At 38.3% G+C, this 22,312-nt stretch overlaps 1 protein-coding gene across 4 annotated transcripts in view; it reads right to left on the bottom strand.

Annotated features, from left to right (window-relative positions):
* AMMECR1 (AMMECR nuclear protein 1) overlaps positions 1 to 22,312 on the bottom strand; it is a 114,148-nt gene that overhangs the window by 16,710 nt on the left and 75,126 nt on the right. For 2 of the 4 annotated variants that reach the window (XM_078064575.1, XM_078064576.1), the window contains one exon: positions 5,461 to 5,575. In XM_078064575.1, the coding sequence (XP_077920701.1) occupies positions 5,461 to 5,575 (115 nt within the window). Of the gene's footprint in view, positions 1 to 2,141; positions 5,115 to 5,460; positions 5,576 to 22,312 lie in introns of those variants that run through there. The other 2 variants (XM_078064577.1, XM_078064578.1) reach the window with 2 other exon arrangements.

Genomic DNA, 22,312 nt, shown 5'->3' with positions numbered 1-22,312 from the left:
TGCTGACTCAAGAGGTGTGCTTTTTAAAGTGAAGTGCAGCACCCTGAGTACCGAGAGTCTAACAAGCTCACGGACAATGACAGATGCTTGGATACTTGAGGGACAGAGCGAGACTAGGGGATTGGGGTCTAGCTCTATAGTCCAGGGATAGGTTTTTGACATCATACAAGAATCATGCTGGCCAGCCCCACCCAGCATGGGTTGATTTCATGTAAGTGTTGGGTGCTAAAAAGGAACAGTCCGTCTTAAGGCCACGATGTGTTCCCCAAGTGACAGCTGTATACACAGTTGAGATAGCAGTGATCCAGGGAGCTAGATAGAACTAAAAGTGCCTTATGGTTCGTGAAAATGTTACTGACCTATTGAAATGTGATCTAATGGTCTACTTTAGAATACAGAAAATATTTCTTCCTCATGCCTCCAAAATGATCTGGTCTCTAAAGCACAGAAATAAGAGATGCCTGACGACAATTTAGAAAATACTTTGTCTTCCAGTCAGCAGACTGCTACATGAACTCCCCGCACAAGATCACTGGTTGTATACTGGCTACATACAAGTTTGTCGACAAGCAAAAAGCTTACTCATTTATATCATCTTGCAAATGAGCAACCACGAGGTAACACAGCTAGAATCACTCCTCAAGGCAAACTCTGGCTGTTGTAATGTCTTTGGTTTTATATCCTTCCAGATCTTGAAAAGCAAACATGGCTCCCACATCATGTGACTACACCAGTTCTAGCCTATAGATTATCTTAGAGGACTTCAACATACTGCAAGAGCTTTTCTTTCTGAAGCACCATGTCTGTCCATCATCCTGTCATATGGAATTAAGAGAATGCTGTCAATTGAAGAACGCACAACCACGGTCATAAGTTTTCGTGTTCAGACACAAGGCAGATCACTTCAGATATCACCCTAGGGGAACAATTTTCCTCATTTAACAGCCATTTTAGCCTTGCAGGTAAATATCTCAATTTATCAGTTAATGAATTTTTTCTCCCCCAAATCATTCAACTCTTCATCTTTCTCATACCTACCAGGGCAAGAAGTAGATCATGACGGGGGCAATGAGGAGCAATTCTTAGAAGGGTGGGGCCGGTGTTCCAATTTGTCTGTACGATCTTTGTGGATGGTTTTGCTGTTTTTAATCATGACCCAGGCTCCTTGACATGCTACCCATAGACACTCATCTTACATGTTATGATCCTTACGTTGTTGAGGAAATAAAACATGGAGCCATTACTGACCATTCTGTCAATTCAACCTTGAATTGAAACCAATGACATCCACTTGTGAAACCATTTATCAGACTTTACTCACGTTATCAAAGGGAAGCATTCTAGCCTCTAAAACAAAGTCTGATTGCTGTAAATCCTACCCTCCTATTAACTTCCACTATACAAATACAGACATGTTACCAAAAGAGAGGTCCCGGACAGGCTCAGTTAAAAACCTTGAAGTAAAGAGAAAGACAGTAGCCAGCCCTGTGGTGGTTCACTTGTTTCCCGATCATTTGAAAATTAGGTGGCTATGACCACCGGTCACGTCCCTCATCTTCGTGACCACGGGGATGTCTGTCTTGTTACCAAAGTGACTCACCTCTATGCTTTGGGACCTCTAGACTTTGCCCTCTTCTGCTTTGATCTGGGCATTTTCGCCCTTTAATTAGGAATTCTATTGCAGTAACACGCTTCACCAGTGGGGGTCAACTCTCAAACTGTACTTCTACCAGAAAAGCCCTAGGTGAGAGGCTTCTGTTTATATCAAACATACTCGTTACTGAGCTCTACCTTAAAAATTCTCTATTAAAATTCTGTCACCATCTCCTGTTTCCCCCTGTAGCATCAACATATGCAGCGCTGTGCATTTCTGGTTAAATTTAGATACTTAGACTGAATAGGAAATTTCATTCTTGGAAGAAAAGTTCTACCTATTTGACAGTCTGAAATTTCTCAAAGTAAAATAAATGTATCCTTTCATAATATAGACTGGACCCCCCTCATAAAGGAAATTTGCAGTATGAATCATTAACTTATAATATAAAGATAAACCATAAACAAAGACTTTCCCACAATCCTTTTTTTTGTATTTTTTTATTATGTTATGTTAATCACCATACATTACATCATTAGTTTTTGATGTAGTGTTCCATGATTCATTGTTTGTGTATAATACCCAGTGCTCCATGCAGTACGTGCCCTCTTTAACACCCATCACCAGGCTAACCCATCCCCCCACCCCACCACAATCCTTTTTAATAATGACTGTATATTCAATATGATCTCCGTTACATGAACAAATAGGCATATTTATTGATACAAAGACACAGAAAAATAATTTAAAGGAATATTCCAAAATGTTAACAGTGGTTATCTCAGAACGGTGTAATTACAAACGGCTTGCCTTTCTTTATATTTTTTGAATTTTCAAAGTTTTCTTCTTCAATAAATTAGAATTACTATACTATTATGGACAATAGGTTTAAATATATATGCAGATGCATATATGCCTTTTTATTGTGGTAAAATACACATCATGTAAAATTTACCATTTTAACCCTTTGAAAGTGTACAATTCAGTGGCATCAAGTACATTCACAGTGTCATACAACATCCAGTTCCATAATTTTTTCCTCACCCTAAATGGAAACCCTGGACCCATTAAAAGCCATCACTTCTCAGTCAGCCCCTGCCCCAACCCCTGGCTCCCACTAACACACTATCTCTGTGGATGTGCTCATTTTGCATATTTCGTATAAACAGAATCATATAGTATGTAGCCTTTTGTGCTTGGCTTCTTCCACTTAGCATAATGTTTTCAAGGTTCATCCATGTCACTACTTCATTTCTTTCTATGGCTGATTAATATTCCATTGTATGGAGATCCCAAATTTGGTTTATCCACTTATCTGTTGATAGGCATTTGGGTTGTTTCTACCTTTGGGCTATTATGAATAGTGCTGCTATAAACATTTGTGTACAGCTTTTTGTTTCAGCATCTGTTTTCATTTCTTTGGGGTATATACCTAGGAGTGGAAATGCCTTGACATATACTTTAAAAAATAATGTTTTTAATTCTACTTTGGCATTCTGTGTTTCAAGTAACCAATGCTTTTTCAGAATTATTAAGGATGACCCTATGACATCATCCCCACAATAATACCATTCCATTTGTAATCACTGACTATGGTATATATTTTTTTAAGCCCAAATCACATTCTTGTACTTAAAAAAAAAATCCAATTTTCAGTCTTACTCTTTGGGGACAAATTTCCTTATGCTAAATACTTCCAACTATGACGAACTAACTGAAAAGGACAGTCTTTCCCTCTTAGCATAGCCATTCTAGCAGGACCTAAAATTCACTTTCAAATACTTATATGTTAAAAGCACAAACATATATTTATGTTTGCAGAAAGCATCACTTTCTGGTTAAAGTTACACCAATAGACACCAATATCTAAGCCTCGAGGAACGTATTAAATATACAATATGTAAGGTATGAGGGTTACTTTTAGCTGTAGACAGTGCTTGAAGTGGGCTAAAGGAGATGATGGTGGTGTACTCTGTGCTTCCCCATATTTATTGAACTACTATTGGATCCTCCCATTTTTCCTCCCCTCCAAATACATGCATGCATATTTATGAAATATACATTCATGTACGTGCCACACATGCTCACACCTGTGCATGTGCAAACCCCCCCCCACAACTGTACTTCCACCTCAGTGGTGGCAAGCAAGAGTAGGTGTGTTTTGTAGCTCAGTCATCCCTAGATTTCAGGCTTCAACCCTGTTATCGCTCCCCCTACCCCACACACACACGCAGGGCACTCTGCAATTCAGAAAGCAGAAATAAAATTCTAGCTAAAGAAGAGGAAGCAGTAGCCTTAAAACATTAAAAGAACCACCCACATTTTAATATTGGTTAATAAGGAAGGGATATAATTTGGGATCATTTAAAAATACTGAGGAATGTTCCTATGATATGGGTAGACTTCTCTTTAAGAAAAATTCAAATAGGAACAATGAACTTACAGAAAGCAATCAGGAAATTTTAATTCTGTGAAAGGTTTTACCCAATCCAACTTTGCTAGGTTCAACACTATTGATTAATTTTATTTTTCCCATTACAAAACATCCCCGAATGCTTTCATATTCTGATAATACTCCAAAAAACCCGACGCACTCCAAAACTCAGAAAGAACTCTTTTATCCTACTCTCTACGGAATTTTTTTTTTTTTTTTTTATAAAGCTCTGGCCTAACAACAATAATTTATATCATAGGGATTTTTTTCCAATGAAGGTTAAGAACTTTAGAAATGTCTTATTCTGTATGTGGAAAACTGAATGGCAGTGGAATAAGTTGTGCAAAGTCTCACAAGGAAACAGAGCAAATCCCAAACTAAAATTCAAGTCCAATTAATTATCAAGACAGTGATCTGTCCACAAGGCAGAATACCTCAGTTACCATGGGATGTGGTCATTCTAAAAAGTCAGTAGAATTAAAACATATTATACCATAAAGATCTAGTCATGTCATTTATGAGTGTTTATGTGAGAGAATGCTAAGTGCATCACTGAATTCCCATTGTTTCATTCTTATGGTACTTATTTCTTTATGCTTGGTGTATACTTCTTTTCTCTGCCATTAGACTGAGAGGTGCTTTATGGTGGGGACCAAATCTTAGGACTCTTGTATATGTAGCAACAGTGCCTTGAACACAGGAGGCATTCAATAATGTTTGCACGATTGTGTGTGAAATTTCATAGACATACACTCAACTGTCTTCTCGCAACGAGCAAAACAAATCATGGTGAGAACCTCTGAACTTCCTTAGAAACCCAACCCCACACACTAAAGAATAAAAAATAAGATCAATCTAGGCTACCTCGAACATGACAATGCTCAGAGATCACTGAGATATAACCTTAATATTATTTGTTAGAGTGTTTAAGTGCATAAAGTAAGGTAGCCAAGAATGAATTAACATGATTTAACTGTAGTTAACCGACACCCTGTTTTGTATCCACATGCTGATTTCCCCAACTGGTGTATTATCCTCATTCTTTGGCTCCTTGCTTCCAAGAAGTTTCCTCTGACCACCTAACTGCTGGGTGGCGGTTACACCGAAGTACATCAGAATGGAAATAAGAGGAAAAATAAATTCCAATCAGTCCTTCCTACTACTTATTAACAGCTTTTATGAGGTGCTGTGGTAAAGTAATCAGACAAAAATAAACAGCCAATTCAGTATGGGGATTAAAACGACACATGGCGCTTTGCCTTAAAACAAAACAAAACAAAACAAAACAAAAACAACTCCTTCATTGATATCTCATTGATCAACTGTGAGGTTTATTTATCCACCTTACTCTCCACCTCCACTACAATAGAGAACGGGCTGAAAGAGTCAGGAGTTACCTTCATTTTTCTTTCAAACATTTCTATAGTCTTACCTCCCAGTCCAAATAATCACAGACATCTTCAAAGTTAGTGAGCAGAGACACTGAGCAGAACAGCCGTGGCAACTCGTCCCTTGTCATTGGGGGAAAACGGCTATCTTTAAGGGCACTGTTGAAAACAAAGCAAATATTAAAGCAACCACTAGATATGAAAAAGTCCTAATTTCAAAGTCATTTGAAAAAGGTAAGAGATTGGGGTGCCTGGGTGGCTCAGATGGTTAAGCGTCTGCCTTCGGCTCAGGTCATGATTCCAGGGTCCTGGGATCGAGCCCCACGTCAGGCTCCTGGCTCAGCAGGGAGCCTGCTTCTCCCTCTCCCTCTGTCTCCCCGCCTGCTCATGCTCTCTCTCTCCCTCTGTATCTCTGTGTCTCAAATGAATAAATAAAAAATCTTAAAAAAAAAGAAAAAGGTAAGAGAATTAAAAAAAGTAAGGTGCCAAAGGCACCAATAACCTTCAAATGTATTCAAAGGCCCCAAAGATTTTAGGAGTCATTTTTTTCATTCAATAGACTATTTATTAGCCAATCCTGTGACCAACTGTAAAGAGCAAATGATCAATTATATTTCCTGTACAGTCATTTCCTGGTCTACTTCCCTGTTACTTACAGAATCTGAGACTACTTTTACTTTACTTTTGAGAAGAATAAAAGCCAGACTAGTGGAAATTTGTGGGAAGATTTCTAGATCTAGGGCTGATGGGAAAAAAAAATGTATATAGTTAAAAAAAAAAGTTCATATTAGGTTGGCCATTTACCACAGAATAGCACTCAGAGTTCAAAAAAGATCAAAATTTCATTTTCTTCAAGCAAAGGAAATCAAAGAAAATTAAAATAATCATGCAAATTACAGACTAAAAATACAAGGATTTCAGGCCCCCTATAAAGGATAATTCAAGATATGACTCAAAAATTGTGAAAGTACAGGAAATTGGGCTAATCTAGGAAATAAAAGTATGATTAGGAGACCATTAATCACATCAATGGATTTCTGAGTACATCAACTCTGATTGGACCCTGTAATCAAGGGTAATATACTACAGTGCCGAATTCTAGAAAAACCCTTACTATAAAGGACAAAGATGTTGGAAGACCATAATTCTTCCTGCAATAGAAGAACAGAAAGAAAATACGCAGACACACACACACACACTCACATACAGAGGCACTGTGTGTTTCTTGTACTTTTCAAAGAAACCACTTCCTAGTCAAGAAAAACAAACATACCTCTGATTACACTTTATACTAATGGCATTGCTGGCATTTGCGCCATCGATCTTCAAATTCAAACGTCCTATACAGCAGCCAGGCTTAGAAACTATTTTCATAGATTAATCCTTAGAAGGTACAGAATTAGAGCCTACAAACTGCTTGGGTTATAACAAAGTTCCATGGCCCTTAGAAATCATTTAATTCCTTTTTCAGTGACTTCCTCATTGCTGGAGTTTTGTTTGTTTGTTTGTTTGTTTTCATTTTTCCATCTCTTACTTTGCATTCTGAAACTCACTTAATGTATTGTACAAACAAAACCACTATGTTTGTGAGTGTTTTCAATGCATTTGGGTGCTCGCTCAATCCTACTACACAAGGGAAAATGCTTATAGAAAGATATGTTCTTTTTTTTTTTTTTAAAGATTTTTATTTATTTATTTGAGAGAGAGAATGAGATAGAGAGAGCATGAAAGGGGGAGGGTCAGAGGGAGAAGCAGACTCCCTGCCGAGCAGGGAGCCCGATGCGGGACTCGATCCCGGGACTCCAGGATCATGACCTGAGCTGAAGGCAGTCGCTTAACCAACTGAGCCACCCAGGCGCCCCTAGAAAGATATGTTCTATATAAAGTATAGATTTTTTTTCCCATTCAAGGAGCCAAGATTAACCAAGAAAATCAGGACATCTGTGATAATTTATACTCTGAGAACAGCATTTCACTGTTTTATAATTTAACAACATAAATTTTCCTACAGTTTGGCCTCTTTTATTTTCCTACTGGCAAATAAAGTTTCATAAAGCATTTTCAAGTTCTCCTTCAAAGCCAAGATAAAGACATATATGTGTGTGTATAACCAACACCCTCTCTCCTAACAAACACACATACTGAACAGAAGTTCTAAAACATAGAAGAATCTCATGCATAAAAACCAAAAGGTCGATCACACTTCCCATCTTCTTGCTAAAAAGAAAAAGAGAGAGAGGGGGGAAAAGCCTTATACATTGGAATAATGTAAAATACGATTTTCTTAGGATTATAGATTTTTTTTATTATGGTAAAATATACACAACATAAAATTTACTGTTTTAACTATTTTTAAGTGTACAGTTCTGTGTGATTAAGTATGTTCACATTGCACAACCACCACCAGCATCCATCTCCAGAACTTTTACCATCTTGCCCAAATGAAACACAGCATCCATTCAATACTAACTACTCACTTTTCCTTCCTTCCAGCCCCCGGCCAAAAAATGTAACTTACATACACTTTTCCAATTTCAAGTAATTAGAATAGTATAGTCGCTAACGTTTTTGCTATATAACAGCTTATGGAGACAGAATTCACAAACCAATAAAATTCATCCATTAATGTATCCAATTGAACAGCTTTTAGTATATTCACAGAGTTATACAACCATCGCCACTATCCAATTTGAAAACATTTTGTCACGCCAAAAAGAAGCCCCGTACCCATTAGCAGCTAGTCTCCACTCTTCCCTCCCCCCAGCTCCTGGCAAGTGTGAATCCACTTTCTGTCTATGGTCTTGCCTATTCTAGATATTTCATATAAGTGGGGCCTTCTGTGTCTGGCTTTTTATCATAATGTTTTGGAGGTTTCATCCATGCTGTAGCATGTACCAATGCCTCATCTCTTCAACTGCCTAATCATATTTCAATTGTGTGTCTTTATCAGATTTTGTGATCCGTTGATCTATTGAGAAACATTTGGGCTGTTTCCACTTTGGGGCTACTATAAATAATGCTGCTATAAACATGCATGTATGAGTTTCTGGGTGGACATAGGTTTTCGTTTCTTTTGGGTATAGATACATAAGAGTGGAATTGCTGGGTCATATGGTAATTCTATGTTTAACTGTTTCAGGAACTGACAAACTGTTTCCCACAGTGGCTGTACCTTTAATTGCCACCGGCAACGTGTGAGGGTTCCAATTTCCCCATATACTTACCAACCCTTGTTATTGTCTGCCTTTTTAATTATAGTGCTAGACCTCCTTTAATGAAGAGATCTGTAAAAATCTCTCTCTAGCTTTTACAGTCAAACAACACACATCCTGAAGTTGCCATACAGTTATTTTCTCAACACTCTGAGGCAAGTTATTTTGTTTACTTTTTTTCCTAGCAAGCCAACGAAAGGTAAATTTTAGCTTAGTGCAATTCAAACTATTTCAAATCAATGAGATCCTCAAGTACCCAAAATATAACTCCCATGATATGGAGCCTTATTGCTCAATCATTCTGGGTTTAAAAAAAAAAAAGGTTAGAACAATGAGTAAGTGGGAGAATACAAGCACGGCTAATAAGAGAAACTGACAATCATGCCTCACCGTACCAGGACTCAAATGTATTAAGTTCAAAACTGAAATAGTGAAGGTACATTAGTCATGATGGAAACAGTCTGATTTTACAGAAACAGTCATTCAAACAAGACACTTAATTCTGGCTTTTTTTTTTTTTTTTGTAACTCTAAGTAACTTTTCATTAAATTCATGAGCATAGAAAAATTCCCAAAGGTAGGAAGCCCTCAGTATTTCTGAATGCAAATTCCTAGGGAAAAGAACTAGCAATGAAAGCCTAGCAAGGATTTAAGAGATTATAAAAAAGACAAAAAATGCAGCTGGAGACTGACCTCAGAGCTGCTAGGCTGGTGTGGATAGCTGATAAACAAGAGGATTCAGCCTCCCTTAGCCCTGCTTTCTTTAGCATATAGAATACGCAGTGTGGAAGATGAAACTTTAGAGGGGCTATGCCATCCGGAGTTGGGCAGTGACTTGCTTGAGATGACCCAGCAAGTTAGTGACGCAGGTGGAGACACAACCCCGATTATCTGACTCAAGTCCAAAATACTTTCTAGGAGCCACACTTTAGTTGCCACTTTTGGATGGATTTGTATTATTTTTTTTAATTATTTTTAAATTAAATGCTTGCCTCACTTGGCAATTCTGATCTCATTCCTCTAGTGCCTCTGCCTAAAGAAGATAAATAATAATTTAATAGCATTCATTAGTAGCCAAAGGGTAAACAGAGCTAGACTTCCTGTCTACTGGAAATCTGCAGGAGCAAAAAAGATTTTAAAATATTAATATTGTCCATGGAAAACATTTTATACCAAAGTAGTGTCTGGCACTTTACATTCTATGCAGCCTAAGAAACTGACAAACAAGGAGATCTTGTAATAAATTCATATGAAGTTCTCTTTGCTACAATAGGAAGCCATTTTCTAATGTTTAAATATTGCTGAAGGGGGGGCACCTGGGTGGCTCAGTAAGTTGAGTGTCCAACTCTCAATTTCCGCTCAGGTCATGATCTCAGGGCAGTGGGATCGAGCCCCGTGTCAGGCTTTATACTCAGTGGGGAGTCTGCTTGGGATTCTCTCCCTCCTTCTCCCTCTGCCCCTCCACCCTCTAAAAAATAATATAAATAAATAAGTGAATATTGCTAGGGGGGAAAAAAACCCACTTATATACAAAACCAGCCAGCTGCTCCATCATCCATGTGATGGATGGGTAAGGTTTAAACAACAGTCTAATTCACATATCAAATTCAAATATATTCAATTCAAATTGGCATCTCACCAAGAATATATTTTACCTAATTGAGAAGCAGCATTAACATCTGTCGAAGTTAATATCTAATGTTAAATAGCACTTTAATGAAAATGAACATTTAAAAAAAGGAATTAAGAGTTTAGCTATCAAAGAATCAAAGTTTGTGACAGTGCCTGGAAACTATGAGGGGGAAAAAAGAAACAGCCAAAAAGAGACAAAATCTTAGCTAAGGCTCATCATAAACAATAGAGCAAGCAACGGAAATGATTTCAGTGAATCTAGCTAGCTAGCCATTTACTCACTCATTCCTTCACTTTCTAAAACTTTGATGACTTTAATCACTTAACCAGTGGAAAGTTACCAAACTGAGAAGGGTTTCATATTACAGGCCATCATTTTTCAGGACAAGGAAACAATTAAAACCAAAATTAAAAATCCCTTTTGGGGGGCGTCTGGGTGGCTCAGTCGGTCAAGCGTCCAACTCTTGATTTCGGCTCAGGTCATCATCTCAGGGACCTGAGATCGAGCTCCGGGTCAGGCTCCACGCTCAGGCCAGAGTCTGCTTGAGATTCTCTCTCTCTCTCTCCCCCTCCCTTTGCCCCTCCCCCTGCTCGCACTCTCTCTCTAAATCAATCAGTGGATAAAATCTTAAAAAAAAAATCCCTGTTTGGATAGGTGAAGAAAAGCAAATCAGGCATACATTACTCTAAAATTTTTTAAAAATGTTTTTCATGAGGGGTTTCAATCATCTGGAAATTCTGCCATTTCTCATCAGAGAGTCTGGAACAGAACGCACATGTGACATGTCTGAATTCCAGAAACTTAGAATACTAGAATCCTAAACCCAATTCTGAAAAATTATCCATAACCTCTCCTTCACATTAAGCAGCAGTTTTAGCTTCCCATTATGAAAAAAAATAACGGATATAAAACAGAATGCAAAAAAAGTGACCATTTATCAAACCTCAGGGTAGAAAAGAACAACAAAGGACACAATTACTTTAGGTTAAGGAAGAAGGGAACCCTGTTTTGGTGAGTAAGGGCAGTGATACAAAAGGAAATTTTCAATTAAAAGCCACAGACAGGGGCGCCTGGGCGGCTCAGTCATTAAGCGTCTGCCTTTGGCTCAGGTCATGAGTCCAGGGTCCTGGGATCGAGCCCCGCATCTGGCTCTTTGCTCTGCAGGAAACCTGCTTCTCCCTCTCCCACTCCCCCTGCTTGTATTCCCTCTCTCGCTGTGTCTCTCTCTGTCAAATAAATAAATAAAAATCTTTAAAAAAAAGAAAGAAAGAAAGAAAGCAAGCCATAGGTAAAGTGTTCTGTAACTGGGGGATGTTTTTCCCCTTTAGAGTAATAAATACAACCTACTTAGTGCTCGATGCATATAAACATTAAAACTTACTGATTTTAATACACATTTCAAAATGTGATATGATGGGTAATTGTTGGGGAGTGGAGGAAAGAACTAAGGGATGGAACAAAAGGAAAGGAAAGAAAGGAGGGACAAAAAAAGAGAAAGGGCATATATACAAAGACAAAGATGGAGAGGAAGAGAAAACAAGAAGCGAGAAAAGGAAGTGGGAGGCAAAAAAAAGGGGGGGATAGAGACACACACCCAAAAGGACAAAAAGGGAAAGCAAGGAAGGGTGGAAGGTAGGAGGGAGGGCGAGCAAAAGTGCAGTAGGGTCCCACAGGTTTTCATATGTGTTATTTGGCTCCTATCCTATAGGATTCACTTAGGCTTTAGAATGTTATCGTCTGCTGCCCTCTGATTAGTTTAAATTTCTTGAATTGCTCTAATCTCACATTCTTAAAAGCCTTTACTCTCTGTGATAGCTACAGCTGCCCACCAGGAGGGAAGAATACCCTCTGGGCTGCATGCTGTGATGACTGCAGCAATATTGTGGAGAATCTGCGTCTTCACCACAAGTTCTCACCTCGCCTTTAAATTGGGAGAATGGGTTGTGGGTCTGATTTAGTGGAGCACAATTAAAACTGGAAAATACAAGATACATAAAGAAACAGATGGCTACATGTTTAGTGTAGATGGCAGGTGTTCCTCATTTCCCTCCCTATAATGTCCACAATAACGCTCTGTCTGCAGATTTTCTGGATTTACTCTATCTTGTTTTTAGAAATGAACTACTCAGAACAGTTTTTGTTTTAATTATTTTTCAGATGAAAATCTATCGAGCACAATGAACACAATTTAATTTTCTCTTTGTGACCCAGGTTCATATTTTTTTTTATTGAGGTACAGTTGACATACAATATTATATTAGTTTCAGGTGTATGACACAGTGATTTGACATTTGTATATACTGCAAAATGATCACCACAGTAAATCTAGTTACCATCTGTCACTGTACCAAGTTACTACAATCTTATTTACTGTATTCCCCATGCTGTACATTACATCCTATGACTCATTTTATAACTCGAAGTTTGTACTCCTTGAGCCCCTTCACGAACCATTTCACCCCTGCTCAACTCCCCACTCCCCTCTGGCAACCACCAACCTGTTCTCTGTATCTATGAATCTGGGTTTTGTTTTATTCGTTTTCGTTTTGTTTCTTAGATTCCACATATATGAAATCATATGGTATTTGTATTTCTCTATCATAACATAATACCCTTAAGGTTCATTCACATTGCACAAATGGCAAGATTTCATTCTTTTTAAGATTTTGTTCTTTTTTATGGCTGAGTAGTAGTCCTGTGTGTGTGTGTGTGTGTGTGTGTGTGAGACATCTTAATTTATTCATCCATTGATGGATACTTAGGTTGTTTCCCTCTCTTGGCTATTGTGAATAATGAACATAGGGGTGCATATATCTTTTTGAATTAGTGTTTCCATTTCTACCCAGTAGTAGAATTGCTGGATCACATGGTAATTCTATTTTTAATTTTTTGAGGAACCTCCATACTGTTTTCCACAGTGGCTGCACCAATGTAATTCACACCAACAGTGCACAAAGCTTTCTTTTTCTCCACATCCTCGCCAACATGTGTTATTTCTTTTTTTCTTTTTTTTTTTTATAACAGCCATCCGGATAGGTTTAAGGTGATACCTTATTATGGTTGTGATTTGCATCCCCCTGATGATTAGTGATGGAGAGCATCTTTTCATATGTCTTTTGGTCATGCGTATGCCTTCTTTGGAAAAATGTCTACTCATATCCCCTGCTCATTACCTAAAAATACTTTTGTTGTTGTTATTGAGTTGTACTGAGTTCTTTATATATTTTGAGTATTAACCCCTTATCAGATATATGATTTGCAAACTTCTTTTCACATTCAGTAGGTTGCCTTTTTGTTTTGTTGATGGTTTCCTTTGCTGTGCAGGAGCTTTTGATGTAGTCCCACTTGTTTATTTTTGCTTTTGTTTCCCTTGCCTTTGGAGTCAGATCCAAAAAAAAAAACCATCACTAAGACTGCTGTTAAGGAGTTTATCACCTATATTTTCTTCTTCTAGCACTTTTATGGTTTCAGGTCTTATACTCAAGTCTTTAATCCACTTTGAGTTAATATTTGTATATAGTATAAGATATTGGCCCAGCTTCATTCTTCTGTGTGTAGCTGTCCAGTTTTCCCAACACCATTTCTTGAAGATGCTGTCCTTTCCCCATTGTATATTCTTGCCTCCCTTGTCATAGTTTACCACACATGCACAAGTTTATTTCTGGGCTCTCTATTCTGTTCCACCGATCTATGTGTCTGTTTTTAATTCCAACACCATACTGTTTTAATCACTACAGCTTTGTGGTGTAGTTTGAAATCTGGGAGTGTGATACCTCTGGCTTGGTTTTTCTTTCTCAACACTGTTTTGGCCACTCAGGGTTTTTTTTTTTTTTGTAGTTTCATATAAACTTTAGAATTATTCTAGCTCTGTGAAAAATGCCATTGGAAGTTTGATAGGTATTGCACTGAATCTAGAGATTGCTTTGGGTTGTATGGGCATTTTAACAATATTAAATCTTCCAGTCCATGAGCATGGAATAGCTTTCCCCTTCTTTGTGTCTTTTTCAATTTCTTTCATTAGTGTTTTACAGTTTTCAGTGTGCACAGGTCTTTCACCTCCTTGGTTAAATTTACTCCTAGGTATTTTATTCTTTCTGATATGATCGTAAATGGAATTGTTTTCTTGATTTCTCTGATAGTTCACTATGAATGTACAGAAATGCAACAGATTTTTGTATATTAATTTTGTATTCTGCAACTTCACTGAATTCAAACAGTCAAACAGTTTTGAAACTGTTAGTTCCAACAGTCTTTGTTGTGGTATCTTTTGGGTTTTCTATATATAGTATCATGCTATCTGCAAATAGTGACAGCTTTACTTATTCCTTTCCAATTTGTGTGCCTTTTATTTCTTTCTCTTGCCTAATTGCTGTGGCTAGGACTTCCAATACTGTGTTGATAAAAATAGGTAGAGTAGGCATCCTTGCCTTGTTCCTGGTCTTAGAAGAAAAACTTTCAGCTTTTCACCATTGAGTATATTATATTAGGTGAGGGTCTGTCATATATGGACTTTATTATGTTGAGGGTATGCTTCCTCTATACCCGTTTTGCTGAGAGGTTTTATCCTAAATGGATGTTGAACTTTTCAAATGCTTTTTCTGCATCTTTTGAGATGATCATATGATTTTAATTTTTCACTCTGTTAATGTGGTGTATTACACTGATTGATTTGCAGATGTTGAACTGGAATAAATTCCACTTGATTATGGTATAGGATTCTTTCAATGTACTGCTGAATTCAGTTTGCTAATATTTTGTTGAGGATTTTTACACCTATGTTCATCAGGGATATTAGCCTGTAATTCTTTTTTGGGGTGTCCTTGTCTGGTTTTGGTATCAGGGTAATCCTGCCCTCATAAAATGAGCTTGGAATCCTTCCCTCCTCTTCAATTTTTGGAAGAGTTTGAGAAGGATAGATATTAAATCTTCTTTGAATGTTTGTTAGAATTCACCAGTGAAGCTGCCTGGTCCTATATGTTATTTGTTGGGAGGTTTTTGGTTACTGATTTGATCTCCTTACTAATAATCTAGGAATCAGTCTATTCAGATTTCCTATTTTTTTCATGATTCCATCCTGGAAGATTGTCAGTTTCTGGGAATTTATCCATTTCTTCTAGGTCGCCCAACTTATTGGTGTATACTTGTTCATAGCAGTCTCTTATGATCCTCTGTGGTTCTACTGTATCAGTTGTAACTTCTCTTTCACTCCTCATTTTATTTATTTGAGCCCTCTTTTTTTTTTTTCTTGGTGAGTCCAGCTAAAAGTCTGTCAATTTTGTTTTTTTTCAAAGAAGCACCTCTTAGTTTCACTGACCTTTTCTATTGTCTTTTTGTCTCTATTTCGTTTATTTCTGCTCTGATCTTTATTATTTCCTTCCTTCTACTAACCTTGGGCTTCATTTGTTTTTCTAGTTCCTCCAGGTATAAAGTTAAATTTTTTATTTGAGATCTCTCTTATTTTTTTGAGGTAGGCCTATATGGCCATAAACCTACCTCTTAGAACTGCTTTTGCTGCATCTCATAGATTTTGGTATGTTGTATTTCTATTTTCATAGAATGGTCAAGAGCTTATATCCTGGAGTCAGATATACCTGCATGTGGATCCTGGTTCCATTGCTTACTAGCTGGGTGACAACTGGGCAAGTATCTTAACCTATATGAGCCTCAATTTCCTCATCGATAAAATGGGGATGATAATACTACAGAGCTACTGTAACAAGTAAATAAAATAATAATACCTGCATAAGTACCTTGCATACACTAGGTGCTCAGTAAGTAGTGGCTGTCAAAGAACTTTCACTGTAAGTTTATGCCCACAGGATTGCCCCCATATCATGGCTCAGGGAAAAGGAAGGGAGCCCCAAGAATAAGAATGACCCTTCAACCTTGATATGGGGACTCTAAACAAGTTATCTTCTCTAGGAATTAAATGCAGCCATCTCAAGGGATAATGGTTACTTTTCCAGGTATGGTCTTTTTGAGAAGCCTTCATTTCATTTTCAAAATATATTAAGTACCTGCTATATGCTTTTTATCATGTAAAGAGCCATGAGGATATAAGAATAGATTACAAAACAATATATGGGTATATGTAAAAGACTTATTAAAATCACATACAATAGGAATGCTGAAAGAAATGGTCAAACAAGGTTCGTTTCTTTTCTAGAAGGATCCGTTTTACTCTCTCTGCTACTGGTTTACTGGTTACCAAGTGACCCAGAATCACAGGTAAATTTATAGAAATGAAATGTATACACAATTTCTTTTTTAAGTTAACCAATCTACTACATTAAGTAAGGTGCTTCTTCATTAAGAATTTCTATTATCCCACAGGCGTGCATTCATATGTTGCTTTGTGACTATTAGTGTTCCTGAACTTGATTTTAAAAATCTCCAGGGAAGGGTGCCTGGGTGGCTCAGTTGGTTAAGCATCTGCCTTCAGCTCAGGTCATGATCTCAGGGTCCTGGGATGGAGCCCCGCATCGGGCTCCTGGCTCAGCAGGGAGTCTGCTTCTCCCTCTCCCTCTGCCACTCCCCCTACTCCTTCTCTCTAATAAATAAATAAAATCTTTTTAAAAATTTAAAAATATCCAGGGCAAGGATTGGTCTTTTACTTCCATACAAGAAATGTTGACCAAGAAATGCAGTTCCCTGAACTGTGATCAATTTATCTTGAATGGATTTAAATATACTGTTATTTATCATACTGGTTATGCTACATCAAAATTCTTAGGAACAAAACAAAACAAAACACTTTCTCAGCAGCAGACACAGAATAAGAAATGAGAAGCTCTACGCTTTCCTCATCTAAACCACTGGTTTGGAGGTTTTGATCCTGTCAGTAAAAAAAAAAAAGTTTGATCATGCACCCCCAATATGTATATTTATTTATAAAGTATAATACAATGTACTACTATCACTAGCTAACATGTCCAAAGTACAATATATATTTGAGTAAGCTTTGTTGTTAAAGATAGAGTGTATAAATACATATTTTCAGTAATGTTCTTGATCATTTCTTTCTTATTTGGGGGCTGATATCTTGTCAGGTCTCATTAGATCATCTTCATTTTTACTTTATGACTTGTCCAACCAAATTATAAGGTAGCTTGTAGAAGTGTCAGCTAGCTCCACCGTTTTCTTGTCTTTGCCTTGTGCCTGTATTATTACTATTGTCACCCATCCATTGTTCCTGTGCGGGAAATCTTCTTAAGCCACTTGTCCACCCTGCATGGGTTAGTTTGTCTAGCTTTAGCTAACATACGAACAATGGTCAGATGGCTTCAGAAAACTCCTGCAAAGAAACCACGGTTGAAGATAATACCGAGAACCACGAACCCACTTAACCAGATGCATGTAAAACTAAAGTCCACTGCAATATGCTGAAAGCAAATGAAAGGAGTACGCCACTATCAGTTTCCATCAAATCATGGATCTCATACATTCCTCAAGATCCCTCATTTAGAATGTGGCAGTGAGCTTCAGATACAGACCAAATGAGGGCATCAGGGTCAGTCCATACATTAAAGGTTTTGTGGGGTTTAAGTACTTTCTTATATTTTAGATAAGAAAGATCATAAATCGAATTTCTATTTTTTTCTTCTCACCCTGCAAAGGATCACCTAGGTGCACCCCTCTTTGGAGACTGCAAAGCTATAGCTCCTGATCAAATTCTAGGACACTGGTTCTAATCTACCTAGATACATGATACTATGAGCAAAAACAGCTTTAAATACAAAAGAGCCAGTATCTCTGGAGTAGCTATATGAGCCAAGTACTATACTTGTATTACCTTGTTGGAGTCCTCAAAACCAACCCATTTTATAGATAAGGAAACTGAGGTTCCTTGAGTTTAGTGAGATTAAGCAACTTGCCAAAGACCATAAAACTAGGTAACAGGGTTGACATCTGAACTCACAGGGCTGCCTGCTTCTAGAGCCCCTTCTCCTTTCATGGTACCACTTCTAGAATGTTAGCAAATCAACATAAATGTATGCATACACATTTAATCAATTTTAAGGAAAAATGTCCCCCAATTAATGCTGCTTCCCCTGGGGTTTCACTGAATGCTTTAGGTTCTAAGTGTGAGCAGGTCCTGAAACTCAGATAAATGGGACTTGTTTTAGTCAAAGTATTAGCTTGTTTTTGTTCTCCTGTTTTCTCCATTTTGATCTTGGTGATTCAGAGCTGCTGCCATTGAAAAAGATGTTTTATCTAAATTTAATAAACCCTATTAGCGGGACACGAAGCCTTCCCTTATTCTGAAGCCTTTCCACAACTGGAAATTTCATCTGCTGGAAGTTGTAATAGCGTTACCGAAGAACTAGTTTTGGACATCTCTAGACTGGCGGGCCTGTTTCTGATTTTTAACTTTGCTTTTCCAACCTGAATGAATAAGCTCTCTCATGCTCCCTACACGAGAGTCACACAATTTTTGTCCTCTCCTCTTTCCGTGGTAATCAGTCCTATAAATTAAACCCTGAACTGCAAAACATGTTGTCACTGTAACTTACGTACCATGTTAGGGTGGTCTGGTCTCACCCTCTGGTTTACCGTCCTTTCTAAAACTACTGCCAGCCCTAGATGGTACAGATATGCTGAGAGCTGGCATGCTGGTTCCCACTGTGGAGCCTCTGATTTTCCCAGATGTCACCGATGGGGGACTAATGGTAACAAAGAAGAGTTCAGTCAGTCTTCAAGATGAGGTACAAACTACACTTATCAACTCGATTATGCTGAGGAAGAGAGCGAGAAGGAATCCAGTCCTCCCCACTGCCTCTGAGATGTCTTTCATCTTTCTTTGTTTTTTCATCTTTATTTTCCCTCTCTTCTTTCCCCCTCCCCCACCTTCTGGATGTTTTCCTCTTTTCTCTCCTCGTTCTACTCGAGTAAGGGAAGGAACAAAGAATAGTAAATTGTCGTAAGGAGGAGATGAAAGAAATGAATGGAGGTGGGGGAGAGAAAACCCTAAGACAAAGGCCAACAGCTGTGGCCTCCACCAGACATCGTAACAGGCCAGGGTGCAAGGCAACTGCAGGTTCTTACGCTCTGCCATTGGGTCAAGATGACCCATTTCCTTGGGTACTGGTTTTAATGTTATAGCTGAGCTTTTGGGGAATAGATGGGTGATAGTGACAGAGAAAGGTGCAAGATCCACTGTTTGTTTCTTTCTAGGGTTTTAAAGGTAACCCTGAAAAGCAGAGGGGGCGGCTAGGAAGAAAAGTCGAGTGCCTCAACCCCCTCACTGCTTAAACAGGCAATGGTTATAGAATCAGTTCCTTGGTTTGTATACTTTCCAATGGCATATTTCTCTATAATGAAGCAAAACTACATGTCTGTTTCTAAGGCTTCTGTAACTTGCCTTACACGGATTGAAATGGAACTATTTTAATTTTTATCACTGTGTGATATCTTTGGGGGAAAAGTATCAATCGTTCCTCTCATCTTTGTTTTGTATGATTCTTCATAGTTTCCAAAAGGAAACTTCACATCTTTTAGCCTAGCTGACCCTCAAAACAGCCCCATGAAGTAGACAAAGCGAATGCTACCTTACATTAGAAACCATAATAGGTGTCCTTCAAGAACAAGGCCCCCTATAGTCATAGAGCCATCCAATGTCAGCGCTACAAGCACTCAGAGATCATCCACTTTGCGCTCTTCATTTGACATTTAGGGGAACTAGAGCAGAAAGTGACTATACTCTGCCATCTCCTGACTTCCCTCATCCCCTATCTGCTGACCTTTCACATATCTGTTGACCTACTCTGTCTTAATCCAGTAACACTCCAGAACGGATGTTCAAGGAGCAAAGAAAATGATGCCAAAGGGCACCAGGGAAGAGCTAGAACGGTAAAGCAGTGAGCTTCCCAGCATAACTCAACACTGCCAGGCACCTGGCACTTGTCGGCGTGCTGAAGTCATGCAGAATCTCGAAATCGAGCAGGTCAGGGTGGGGGAGAAGCAGAGCACCACCACGGTGAGGGTGGTGAATGCGGTCTTCACTAGTCCCCTCCTTTGCATTTCTAATTCACTCCCTTGTCTCACTTTATTCTTACACACCTAGGAGGTATCGCTTTTTTCCTCATTATGCTTTCTCTTTGCTCTTTTCTCCCCCTCGCAGTCCATCCATTCTGTCCCCTCAATTCTCCCTAGTTACTGAGCTACAGAGAAGGAACGTTCAACAGAAAAGTTATACATTTTTTTAAAACAGGGTATTTAATGCCCTTTTATCAAGCTCTAACGAGAGAATCTGTCCCTGATGTAAATGCCACTGTATGTTCTGGTTGTGTATGTATAAATATGTCAAATTAATTTTTTAAAAGATTTACTTATTTATTTTAGAGAAAAAGAGAGACAGCGTGCACATGTGAGCAGGGGGCGGGGAAGAGGGAGAGAGAGAACCCTCAAGCAGACTCCCTGCTGAGTGCTGAGCGCGACGCAGGGCTAGATCCCAGGACCTTGAGATTATGACCTGAACCAAAATCAAAAGTCAGCCACTTAACTAAGCCACCCAGGCACCCCTAAAAATGTCAAATTATAAGCTGGTCAGGGCAAGATGACCTCAATGCCCATTTTCAAGTAAATACCACAATGCCATGCATAGACTGAGGATGAGAAGAATCCGTGGTTTCTGATGTACTGGTAACCTCTCAGACTTTAATCCAACCTACTTTCCAATCCCTTAATTTGGAATAGATTTTACTTTATTCCTTTCAACAAATATGTTTAAAAGTGAGCCTGATCAAACAGAAAAGGGTATTTAAGCTCTCCAACTCTTGATTGGTCATATCTCGATAAACCCAATTTTCAAAGGCAAAGAAAAATTCCACTTGTATAGTTTTCCATTCCATTACCATTAAACATTACTCAATTCTCCCACTGAAAGGGTCCTACGCTGATTTTGTTTCCATGAGACAAGCACATGGGGTAATAAAATATGTTGGAAAAGCTTTGCACTATGCTGCTGAAATCACGACAATTGCTGATTCTGTACTACAGTACGTATTAGGAAAACCACAGTAGATACAAAAAAGGAAATGGCATTATTTGGGGATGGAAAAAATGCAATGGATAAAAGCCATGCAATTTAAATTCCAGTCATGTGACAAAAGCTCTGTCCCCCACAGCAGAACTTGCCCCGAAGAAGTGGCAGTGCTAATGATTACTGGTGGAAGAGAATCTCTATGAACGTGAGTTCATTCGTTCACCAAATATTTATTCAGTACCTGCTGTATGCCGAGCACAGGTATACATCCAGGGGCATAGTATGTTCAAATGCAGTTCTGTGGGACACCTTACTTCATAGAAGTTTCGCTACACTCCCTTGACATGATTAGCACCTCTAGGCACAACCCAGAACACCTAATGACAAGTAGAGATCTCATACACTAAGTCACATTTTAGAGATGTAAAACAAAAACCAACAACAGAAAGGGGGGGGGCACCTAAATTCGCAAGGCCTTACTACTTTTTGCTTTATAGATATTATCCTGTTTGTAAAAGAAAATCTACCAGGCTAATAGGCAAAATCCTACAGAAACTCAGTGACTAAGTTTTTGACTCCTTCGTACCCACAGGTGTGTTATAGGTATAAGGTCATTAGACCATGAGCTCCATGAGTATGGCAGCCCATGTTCATTTTTGCTCATCACTGTATACCCAGTGCCTAGCATTCAGTAGCTGGTGAGTCAATATTTAATGAGCGAAAGAAAGCATAGAGGAAGGTAGTCTCAAATTTCATATACATATACTGGTAATATAATAAACATTAAAATGGCCCTACTGGTTTTACTTTATTAAAGAGCCAACATCGCCCTAGATGCCAAATATCTGTTTATTCATCAACTTAAAAAACTCTCCACTGAAGTGTGTTTTTCCCCTGTTTTATGTCTCTGAAATGCTGTCCATTTAGGTGGTAACTGGCCTTCTTAGTCTTTAGTTAAATTACTGTGCATTCACAGTGCAGCACAGTTTGGCAACATTTTTCTATCCCAAACTCATGGACTGCTATAAATAGATAATAATCCACTTCCATGATAGAGTTACAGAGTTG

The sequence above is a fragment of the Halichoerus grypus genome, chromosome X (genome assembly GCF_964656455.1).
Source record: "Halichoerus grypus chromosome X, mHalGry1.hap1.1, whole genome shotgun sequence".
Taxonomy (NCBI): Eukaryota; Metazoa; Chordata; class Mammalia; order Carnivora; family Phocidae; genus Halichoerus; species Halichoerus grypus.
Note: the sequence above shows the minus strand (reverse complement) of the source record. Positions and strands in the feature narration are given on the sequence as shown.